This window comes from Equus quagga, chromosome 7 (assembly GCF_021613505.1).
Source record: "Equus quagga isolate Etosha38 chromosome 7, UCLA_HA_Equagga_1.0, whole genome shotgun sequence".
In the NCBI taxonomy this organism is placed as follows: domain Eukaryota; kingdom Metazoa; phylum Chordata; class Mammalia; order Perissodactyla; family Equidae; genus Equus; species Equus quagga.
In genome coordinates this window covers 35,803,075-35,815,109 of record NC_060273.1, presented here as the reverse complement: position 1 = coordinate 35,815,109, position 12,035 = coordinate 35,803,075, and the positions used below count along the sequence as shown (strand labels likewise).

The window sequence follows — 12,035 nt, the reverse complement described above, 5'->3', positions numbered from 1 at the left end:
CCTCTGCATGAGCCGTGGTGTTTCTTTCTTGTTTTTATTTCATTGCCCACAAATTACATTCTTTGGCTTTTGGAGTATTTCAGTCACTTGTGGATCATAGTTCCTTGGGCATCACACCCAGGACAGATTCAGTCTGACTCGTCTCGATACAAACCTGGATAGAGCGTGGCTGGGAGGGAGGAATGCAGAAGTCAGGAGCCCCTCCTAAGAGGGTTCCATGGAAGAGCCTTCTGACGAGAGCAGCCTGACACGCGACAGAGTTCTGTCCTTGTCTCTTCACTCTTCCTACCTCTGCATTGGACCTCTGCAATCTTCCCCACTCCAGTTACTTCCCCAGGAATTAATTTTAGTCACCTAGAATTGTCGTCTACTTAGATGGTAGAGAGGATTTCCAATACTTTCTAATCCAGAACACCTTGTAAAGTTCAGTGCATACAAGAGGCACTCTGTATTTTTGGCCTTTTTAAAAAGGTCTCTTGCAGAACCCCTGTTCTTTCCTACTCTTTCCCTGTTGGGTTAAACTGTAGGCACACAACTAAGAACTTGGGTTAGAGCCTAGATCTGTCTTACTCTCTAGTTCTACACACTGATGACGTGCATTGCATCCAAATTATTTTTGAACCTTTTTTTTTAACTAAGGGAATATAAGCACATTTTTGGATATTTGGGAAAACAGTAGGGGAAAAAAATTACCCATAAAGCCACCACCATCATCCACCTGTGTCTGGCATTTCGGTGTATTTCTGACTTCTTGCTGTGCTTATTTTTTATATAATAAAAAATCAGTGTTTATATTTGGTATCTTTAATCTTATGTCTTAATGATTTTACATGGTTTTTATAACCTTTATGCTTAATGGCTGCATCATTTTCCATCAAGCAGATGTAACGATTGGGCCATTTTCCTTTTATTGGACATTTCAGGCATTTTTATTTTTTTATTGTTGCAAGCAATGCTGCAGTGAATATCAATATAATTTTAGCATAATTTAGACTGTTCTTTAGAATCTAAGGCTAAGTTCCCAGAATTCCTTGATGAGTGTGTGAGCTATTTTATGGCTTTTAATACACCTTCCAATTTCTTTCCCCCAAAGAGAGTGCCAAATTACAATCTATTACGAGAGGTCTACTTTAGCATTGCCACCTTACCTTGTGTTTTTTTCCCTAAATGTACAAAAGTCAAAACCAACTTAATTGTCTTTCACGATTCACCTCTTTGGCCTTGAACATGGTGGAATAGTACTGCAAGCTTTCTCCTTTGACCTTCCTTATAACCAACAGGAGAGATTGTGAGAGGGCTGGCCTAGGTGCCTTCGGTTTTTAGGGTGTCATGCAGAGAATTTAACCTATTTAAATGAGTTTTAGTATCAAGAGTTCTGGGCTCATGGTATCCGTTGAAGCAGAACATGAGCTGTATCAGACTAGTGTTTCCCCCAAGCTTATCCAAGTTATTTGCCCAAGTTCATAGAACTAGTAAGCAGTAGTCACGTACACAACCTGGTACAGGTTCTGATCCTAGTGTTCTTTTTACTGTGGGAACTCTGTGAACTTAGACTGTACTGGCCTCTCTGCACTTTTAGTTTTTCCTCTATTCTTTTCTCTTCTCCCTTCTATAGACATCTACTGTTGTCTACATACTACTTGAATTTCCCACATTTAAGACTTTGGTCAAAATACCTCCTTAGCTTTTACTCCCAGCTCCCTTCCCCCAGTCCCTAAACCACCAAATTAACACAAGAAAAACTCCACTCCTGTAAAACAATTTTAAAATGTCAAATCTCAGTTATCCTACCCCAAAATACTTCCTCTACTGAACTAACACCATCCGTAGGTTTTGTCACTTACCAGGCAAACTGCTATATACAGTAAGTTAATGTGTACATGCCATCTCTGATCGCAGGATTGCAGAGGGTCAGCGTATGGGTCTGCTGTGGTGCTAGAACAGAATACCACAGACTGGGCGGCTTAAACACCAGATGTTTCTTTTCTCCCAGTTTGGAGGCTGGAAGTCCAAGATTGAGGCGCCGTCAGGGTTGGTTTCTTTTGACGCCTCTTCTTGGCTTGTACACAGCTGCCTTATTGTGTCCTCACATGCCCTTTCCTCTGTGTAGTGCACAGAGGGAGATCTCTGGTGTCTCTTCCTCTTATAAGGACATCAGTCCTATCAGTGAGGGTGCCACAATTATGACCTCGTTTAACCCTAATTATCTCCTTAAAGGCCATGTCTCCAAATATAGTCACACTGGGGTTAAGGCTTCAACACATGAATTTTGCAGAGGACACAATTCAATCCGTAACAGTGAGGAACAATCTTGTTACTCGTATTCCCCCATAGCACCTAGCACAGCATCTTGAAAAATGGTAAATCTAGGTTTTTGTTAACAAAGTGATAGAAGACCTGATTGGAGCTGCGAGAGGAGTTACAAAGTTATTTAAACTTATTGTCTTAACACGTCTTTGTTTCAAACATTTCCAAGGTCTATTCTTCTGGAAGGTCCTGTGCCCAGCTTGGGACTTCGAGGTCTCCAGGGCAGTGGCACAAGTTAAAAGGGAAGCTCCCGGGGCCCAAGGTGGGAACCGCAAGGGTGGGATCTGTTCCCTCTCACTAGCCCAACAACAGTGAGGAACCAGAGGGTGGCAAAGCATCTGCAGCTCCTAGAGGGGATGGATGTAGGGCGGGGCTGTCTACAAGGCAGTGCAGTGAGGCGGGCGAGGCTGAGCAGGTGAGCCCCTGCTTACCTTCTGGCAGGATTCTGAACAGTCTTTGGCAGCCGCTGTTGCCCCAGCAGATGTCCCAATGGAATGTGGGGTCATCGGAGATCACAGCATGGCTTGGGGGCCTCCGTAGCCATACATCTTGGGTGCCCAGATAGCCACACTGCCACTTCAAATGATTAGACCAGGGCATCTGTCTTGGCATTCCTGTCCCCTTCAGAACCCACTGTGGATTCTTTTGGTGAACCAAGGGCTTCTCATAATTGGGCTCCTCATTTTGATTATTTGCAATTATCCAAGGCCCACTTGCTGGATTGTATGATTACCTGTTGGCCACAAAAACAGCCTTTAGGGCATCTCTCCAGTTCTCTTCTAGCTAAGTGTACTGCCCATAATTCAGTCTTCTGTCAGGCCAGAATGCTGATCTTCAGATAGTTCTCATCCATACAACCCAGAGCTGCCATCAGGAAACCAAGCTGCCATTTTTCGCTTTATCGAGGGGTTTTATGGCTTCCACTTCCATGGGGGAAAGAAAGTCCTTGGGAGGGCTTATTGTCAGTCCAGCAGTACAGCTGCTGTTCTTCATTGATGCGACACATGCCCCCTCAAGGTCTTTCTTGTGGAGGGGAGTGAGAAGGTTAATGTTACTCTGAGCTCTAAAATCTCCACTACACGTAGGTCCAAAATCCTTGCTCTAAAGGCTTGGGGCCATATGTGTTTTCAAAAATCAGAGTTTTTCAGCTTTTAGAAGGATAATGTATTTACATAACACCATGTAGGGACTGGGGCCAGTACTCCATAATCTACCACATTAATATTTCTGGAACAAAATATATGAATATGCATGCCAATTCAGGTAAAGATTACAAATTAGTCTTTATTTCACCACCAGATAAGTTCAGGTCAGCTCAGCTTTGGTAACCAAATGGATTATGAGAAAACATTTTTACCCTCAGAAGTTTTTGGACTTTAGAATTGGGGAAAAAAAAGGAATTGTAGACATTTAGATACACATATATATAGGCCCTGGACATTTATATATGTATATTTATAAATATAAATTTATACGTATCTATATCTGTCTACCTAAAATTTTAGATGGATATCTAGAAACAAAAAAGGCTAAACTGTAAGGACAGTGAGTCCTTCCTTACCCAGCAAAAGCTGTTTCCCTAATTCCGCAGCATAACTAAAGTTAAAGGGGATGGGCATTTTAAAGCCCTTGATAATTGAAAGTGCCTCTTTCATTGTATCACTGGACCCCTCAGATTTTTTAAAAACCTTTTAATAAAGTACAATTTACAATATAAACAAATTAGATGAGTTTTCACGAATTAAACATACCGATTTAACTAGCATGCAGATCAATAAACATTACCAGCCCTCATAAGTCCCTCCACCTTGTGCTCCATTCCAATCACTATTTCCCAACCCAGAGCATTAACTTGTCTTCCAGCAACATAGATTAGTTTTACTGATTTTTGTACTTTACATAATTGGAATCATCCAGTATGTATTCTTCTGTGTCTGGTTTATTTCACTTATACTTCTGAAATTTATCCATATTGGTGGGGTTTTGGGGTTTTTTTTGGTGAGGAAGATGGCCCTGAGCTAACATGTGTTGCCAATCTTCTTCTTTTTGCTTGAGGAAGATTGTCACTGAGCTAACATCTGTGCCAATCTTCCTCTATTTTGTATGTGGATGCCCCCACAGCATGGCTTGATGAGTGGTGTGTAGGTCCATGCCCAGGATCCGAACCAGCGAACCCCAGGCTGCTAAAGCAGAGCATGTGAACTTAACCACTATACCACCAGGTCAGCCCCTATCCATATTGTTGCATGTAATTGTAGATATTTGTTATGGCCTGAAGATTTGTGTCCCCCTAAAATTCATACATTGGAACCCTAACACCCTGTGTGGCTGTATTTGGAGATGGGGCCTCTAAAGAAGTAAAGTTAAATGAGGTCATGAGGGTGGGGCCCTGATCCAATAGGATTAGTGTTTTTATAAGAAGAGACATCAGAAAGCTTGCTCGCTCTCTATCTGCATTCACCAAGGAAAGGCCATGTGAGGACAGAGCAGCTGTCTGTAAGCCAGGTAGAGTCCTCACCAGAAACCCAATCAGTCAGAACAGAAATTGATTTTCTCACAGTTCTGTAGGCTAGAGATTCAAGATCAAGGTGTTGGCAGGGTTGGCTCCTCCTGAGGCCTCTCTCCTTGGCTTCTAGATGGCTGTCTTCTCCCTCTGTCTCCACATGGTCTTCCTTCTATACAGAGCTGTGTCCAAATTTCCTCGTTTTATAGGGACACCAGTCACATTGGACTGGGGCCCACCTTAATGACCTCATTTTAACTTAATTCCCTCTGTAAAGGCCCTGTCTCCAAATAGAGCCACATTCTGAGATAGTGGGTGTTAGGATTTCAACATATGAATTTGAGGAGGAGATAAAACTCAGCCCACAACAGATGGGAGCTGCAGAAGTTGAGTTATTTGTCCAATAATTTATTCAATTCTTTACCAAAATGCTTCATGTTTTGGGAAAAAACGTAGGAGGTATTGTTCTGATCTCAGATCAATGAAAAAATCTCAAACGTACTGTTAGCTTAATGATAACAGCTCTAACAAATAGAATCAAAAAGGTATAGTTGCTTAAACACAATAGAAGTTTATTTTTCACTCCTGTGAACAGTTTAAGGCTGATATACATGACTGGCAGGGTGGTTCTCCTACAAGCCATCAATGTGATGGCAGCCCCACCATCTTCGATACATGGCTTCCAAGATCCCCTGGGGGTTTTCTAACCTCGTCAAATGGAAGGGACAAAAGAGCCTGGAGATGTGAGAGGGCTTTGATAGGCCAAGCTAAGAAGTGGGACACATCATCTCTACTCACTCCATTGGTTGGAACTCAGTCACCTGGCCACATTTAATAATAGCAGCTGTGAAATGTAATCTAGCTGTGTGTCCAGGAAGAAGACAAAACAAACTTTTGATAAACAGGTAGCAATCTTCAACAAGACTTAGAAAGTACTAACTATAAAAGACTGATAAATTCAACTACATTAAGATTAGGAAAAGACAAATGAAACAGGAAACACAGCCCATGAAGATGAAAAGATGCTCAATTACATTAGTAATAAGAGAAATGCAAATTAAGCCACAATTAGATACTATTTCACACCTTACAGATTATCAGATCTTTAAAAATCTGTCAGTACCAAATATTGACAAAGATATAGAGCAGTGGGAACTCTCATCTATTGCTGCTGGGTGTGTAAATTGTTACATTTATTAGGGAAAGCAGTTGGGCATTACTTCTTAAAGTTGAAAATGTATCTATCTTATTTCTAGGTCCTTCCACGGGGAACTAAGAGGCATGTTGACATGTTTTATAATAGCCCCAAACTGGAAACATCCCAAAAGCCCATCAACAAAAGAACAGATTCATCAAGTGTGGCACACTTCTGCCATGGAATTCTCAGTGTCGGTGAATATGACTGAACCACAGCTACACAGAAATATGGATGAGTCTCAAATCACAGGTGCAATGAAAGAACAAGAGTATGACTCCATGTTTGTAAAATTCCAGAAAAAGCGAAACTAAGTAATATATTGTCAAGACATAAACAGATAGGTGGTATGTATAGATAATTCAATGGAATGATTAACATAAAACTCAGTATTCGTTAACCTTTGCTGAAGAATTAAGGAGATGAGGTTGGAGAGGATTTAGGGGTTTTTGTGATTCTGAACCAGGATGAGGATGCATGGGTGTTCTTTTTATTATTATTATTCACTGTCACATATCTTCATATACATTTGAATTATACTATTTCACAATAAGCATGAACAAGTTTATTATGAAATATTGCTAACATACAGACAAGTAGAGAAAATAGAGAAAGATTTGAAAGAACATTCATGTTTGCACCATACAGATTTATCAATTCTTAACATGTCGTGTTTGTTTCAGATCCTTTTTAAAGAAATAAAACGTTACGTGCTGTTAAGGACCCTCATGCGCGCTCTCTAATCACCTTCCTTTCTCTCTCCCATCAGAAGGAATAACAACCCTGAAATTATGTATCCTTCTTTTCTCCATTTTATACTTTACTGACAAGGTCTTGCATCCATAAACAATACACGTCCTGTTGCAGGTTTTAAATTTTATGCAGAGCATATTATACTCCAAATGTCATCTTGGAATCAGATTTCCCATTTTTAGATTGATTTATGTTTATGCATATAGATCCAGTTTATCCAAACCGCTATAAAGTAATCCGACAGAGAGGTGGCAAAATGTTAAATGTGGTGCATCTGGGTAGACGGTGTAGAGTTTCCTGTATTACTTTTGTAACTTGCTGTAAATTGGAAATTACTTCAGAATAACGACATCAGTACTGATTCACATATATTAGCAGTATGCACTTTGAAATCCAAGTGGGAAAACCATCCCTTTACCACGGCGACACAGATAATTAGCCACCAATTTAATTTAAAAAATCAAAGAACTTACCTGAAACATAATTTTGCCAGTAAGTCATCCATTTCTACTTTAAAATTCACTTTAGAACTTCAAGTAGTGTTTTTGCTTTATACCTGCTTGCACCCAATTTCCCCTCTTGTTCATTTCCACTAGCTAAGAAATGTTGACAAATGGAGAACCCACCTTGATGAAAACTACAGCTGAGAATGAACTTGAACAAGGTCCAGACCCATACAGGTGTTGTCAAAATTTGGATGGTGTGAGCTGCATACTAGTCACGCAGATGATCACGTTATGTGACATCTTAGGCAACTGCAACCCAAGTTTGTGAAAAACAAGAGAAAATGAAAGCATTTATCAATTTTTTATCTTATTTTCACTCATTTAAATTTTAACAGCCTGTTTTTTAATTTATACTTTAGCATTATTAGCTAAAGTAGGCAAGTTATATTTGTATTATTTATTTTTCTCTTTGATTTAAATGTGGTGAATAAAGTTTCACTGGTCTTGTCAAGAAAAGATGTACCTTTTCTAGTCCAGTGGAATATTCTAGACTGTTAATGCCAGACTCTCCTGACCTTTACCAGTTGAGCTGATGGTTGCTCAGTCTACCCAGTCATGGAGCACAATGGGTCCAGCCCATTAGCCAAAGAGGAAAGCCAAAACTTGAGCATTTCCTCCCTGTTATCTTCTATGGAGGGCTGGTTGGAGCTCTTGCTGTAGTGCTAAATGTTAACATGACCACGTACTGTCATTGACGTTGCTAATTGGTGCTCTTGGCCTAGCGACTATCTAGCCTCTTGGAGCGGGCAGGAAGCCTAACCTGAGCTCACTCCCTTGAGGTGGGGGCTCCTTTCTCCCAAAGCAAGCTAGTTCAGCAATGCTTCCAGACTAGCCCCATCCCTCCCTCGTGTCCCAGGAATTCTACTGAAAAAAATATATTCAGCAAATCCAACATTTTATAAGGGTCATTTATAAAGGGGAAAGAAGCCCATTTAATTTAGTTGTAAATAGAGACGGAAGTGGAACCAAGTGCAAGCTCCCTGTTTCTCCCTACGAAGTCCTTAGGGTCTGTCTACCAGTGCTGTCCAAAAAACCTTCCCGTGATGATGGGGATGTTCTGTATTGGCGCTGACCTTGAAATGTGGCTTTTGACTGAGGAACTTCATTTTGTTTCGGTTTTGTTTTTTTCAGTTTAGCCTCATATGGCTAGTGGCTACCATACTGAATAGCCTAGCTCTTTTCTTTCCCTTGGGACGGATGTGGCTGATGGCAGGTATGTTTCATGTTATCCCTGGATTCTTTAGTTGTGCTCTTTCTTTCTGGAAAGCTGGAAGCTTGTGCATTATCCGAACAGAACAGATTTAATAGCCTGGATCAGACTTCTGTGTACTCAAGCCTGGATCTGCTTTTCACAGGTCTCCATCTCCCAAGGTTGTTTTAAGGGGTACATATCTCTCATTCACTTATTTCCTCATCAGTCAGAAGTCTCAGCTTCTTAATTTTGCTTAGGAAAATACAATTTGGCAACCCTTTCTTCTAGCCAATTCATGCTGACCAGTACAAAGATGCTGATCAGGTATTTTTGAACCCAACATAAAATCTAATACTAATTATTTTCCTTCTGCAAGACTTAAGATTTCTCAGTTTTATGGGGTGCCACTTGCTTTCTTCTCATTCTCAGTAGAACTTTTTTGTTTCTGTATGCTGGGCAGGAAGTCACAGAATTGGGAGAAGCAAGAAAATAATAAAATCAAGAAGAAACTAAAGGGGGTTTGAATAATAAGAGAGGGTCTAAATAGCAGCAATTTTTAATGGAGACCTAGGCTGATGATTAGGATATTAGAATTTCAAATGGGTTTCTTGTATTGGTGAGCTATAGGTAAGAGAAATACAGTCAGCTCAACCTGTTTAACCTGAACCTAGGAATGTGCTTGGACTAACTATGGAAACAGAAGGGATGTGGCTCCTCAAGGACTACAGTCAACACTTTTTGTACAAGCAATTTATTTGTGGGGAGAGGTGTTGAAACACTGGCAGGGGAATGTACAACAGATACACAGAAGGGAAGACAGCTAACAAAGCAGCGACCATTGTGAGTGAATGGGCATAATCCCATGGGAAAACTCGGAAGCAGTGTAAAACCCATGCTTCAGAGATGTTTCACCCAAGGCGGGAGGCAGATCTGGTATTTATCAATTTCCCATCAAGCATGGGTTGAGGCCTGCTCCCAGGATATGCTAGTCAGCCCAGAGCAGTGGCCTTCCACGGTTTTAGAAAAAGCCTACAGGCCAAGAAAAACAGACAGTGCAAGTCAGATGAAGCATGCAGAAGGGGTAAGGCTGGAGGGGTGGGGCCGGGCACCAATGGCATCTGCTGTAAGCACTGGCTTCGAACTCTCAGGAGGATGTAGTAGCACACTAACTTTAGTTTATAAATTTTACTTTCTTTCTTTCTTTTTTTTTTTTTTATCTGAGGAAGACTCACCCCAATCTAACATCCATTGCCAACCTTCCTCTTTTACTGCTTGAGGAAGATTAGCCCTGAGCTAACATCAGTGCCAGTCTTCCTCTATTTTGTTTGTGGGTCACCACCACAGCTTGGCTGATGAGTGGAGCAGGTCTGTGTCTGGGATCCAAATCTGTGAACCCAGGTTGCTGAAGGGGAGCACCCCAAATTTAACTACTACACCAGGGAGTCGGCCCCAATTTTAGTAATTCTTTATATCTCACCAGTTACTAGTGAGTAGCCCTTACTCTATTTTTAAAATGTCTACAAAGTATCACATCATTTTTCTATATGAAACCAAATAAAGCATTAAATTGTTCACGATCCATCACATGGTCTCCAGCCTGGGGGACCACAGAGCAAAGCTTCTACGCCTCCCTTCTGCCTTAACCTGACTTAGGGGAACAAAGGTATGTATAGGGGGCTCAAGGGAGACTGGACACAACAGCCTATTACATTTTCTATTAAGTGCTTCCGGACCACAGCAAGGTTAGCTACAAAAAGAGGGTCCCCACAGAACCCGTGTCAGTTGCTGTTTATTTTCTTAAAACAATGGAGTTACAAATACTTGCAAAAAGTTTAAGTTCTGGTCTTTAAATGGTAGCTTTTCCAGCTAATATCAAGTAGATATCTGCTCTCTGTGAGTACTCTGATGCTTAATAAAGCTTGTGCGCCAACTGAAAGATTTCCCGCACCTATCGCATCTATAGGGTCTCTCTCCAGTATGAATGACCTCGTGTCGATGAAGGTTTGCCTTAAAACTAAAAGTTTTCCCACATTCTCTACATTCAAAGAATTCCTCCTTGGTATGGATTCTTTGATGCTGAATGAGATCTACGTTCCGGCCAAAGGATTCTCCACATTCACGGCACTTATGAGTGTTGTGTTTAGTGTGAATCTGTTGATGGCTCATGAGGGTTGAATGGCGACCAAAGGCTTTTCCACATTCAAGGCATTTATGGGGCTTTTCTCCACTATGGATCAACTGATGTCGAATAAGGGTTGAATTCTGACTAAACGTTCTTTCACATTCACTACATTTGTAGGGTTTTTCTTTGGTGTGGATTCTCTTGTGTTCAACAAGATATGCCATCTGACGGAAAAATTTTCCACAGTCATGACATTTATACGGCTTTTGTTGAGAATGACACTGTTTATGGACACTGAGTGCAGACTTCTGTTTGAAGGCCTGCCCACACACGTCACACTCAAAGGGATAGTCTGAAGTGTGCATTCTTTGATGTCGAACAAAATTGGCCTGACGCCTGAAGACTCTTCCACAGTCACTACATTCATAAGATTTCGCATTTGTAAGAATCTGCTTGTGCCTCCAAAGCAATGATCTGTGATGGAAGCGTTTTCCATATTCATCACATTTGCCCCACTTCCTTCTTGTTTGAGCATTCTGACCTTGGATAAGGTTAAGGTTTTGAAGGAAGTCCTTACTGCGTTTACCACCAACAGTAGGGAGTGCAAGTCTGTAAACGTCCACAAATTCATTACATTTATGTAATTTTTCTGAAGGTATCTTGGCCGTTTTCGGCTTTACCACTGATATCTTACATGATTCTAAATCTTCAGACATTTTCTGCTTTCGAGGTAGCTTTTTCATCTTGTATCTGGCTTCAGAACCTAGCCAAATAAAAAAAATATACATAAATGACCTGTCCACCACAGAACGAAAAAAGGAAGAGAAGCCAACTATTTGTGATATCAGACACTCAAATGAAGCTAAGAAGTGTTCCCCTAGTGACATCATCATACTGAAGTGGCCAAAATTCTTATTTTCACAGGACTCTTGGCTCTCCTAACAGAAAGAGCTCTGGACATCAACTAACCAACTAAAACATGCACAAGAACCTGTGTCAGAGAAGGCAACGACTGAGCAAACCCATCACCATCAAAGGAAAAACAACTTACTCTAGGCACTCAGTAGTGTCACATAAATACAGGGGAAATAGGAAATATTAAAAAAAAGCAGCATTTTATACTTTCTAGATAAGTATGTTTTTAATAATTCTGGAGGAAACAACTCCTTAAAAATGGAGAAAGTATAAGATAGAATCGAAAAGGAACCAGAGTGGGAGGTACAAAAGCCAATGGAACAGAGCAATGGTTCTCAACCAATGGTGGTTTTGCCTCCTGGGGGATATTTGACAACGTCTGGAGACATTTTTGGTTGTCACAACTGGGGCGGTGCTACTGGAATCTAATGGGTAGAGGCCAGGGATGCTGCTAAACATCCTACAATGCACAGGACACCTCCCCCACAACAAAGAATCTTCCAGCCCCAAATGTCAACAGTGCCGAGGTTGAGAAACCACAG

At 41.0% G+C, this 12,035-nt stretch overlaps 1 protein-coding gene across 12 annotated transcripts in view; it reads right to left on the bottom strand.

Moving 5' to 3' along the window:
- Positions 1 to 8,158: 8,158 nt before the first annotated feature.
- Positions 8,159 to 12,035, bottom strand: part of ZNF789 (zinc finger protein 789) — a 33,797-nt gene continuing 29,920 nt past the window's right edge. For all 12 annotated transcript variants that reach the window (XM_046667019.1, XM_046667020.1, XM_046667013.1 and 9 more), the window contains one exon: positions 8,159 to 11,341. In XM_046667019.1, the coding sequence (XP_046522975.1) occupies positions 10,329 to 11,341 (1,013 nt within the window). In that variant the 3' untranslated portion in view covers positions 8,159 to 10,328. The remainder of the gene's footprint in view (positions 11,342 to 12,035) is intronic.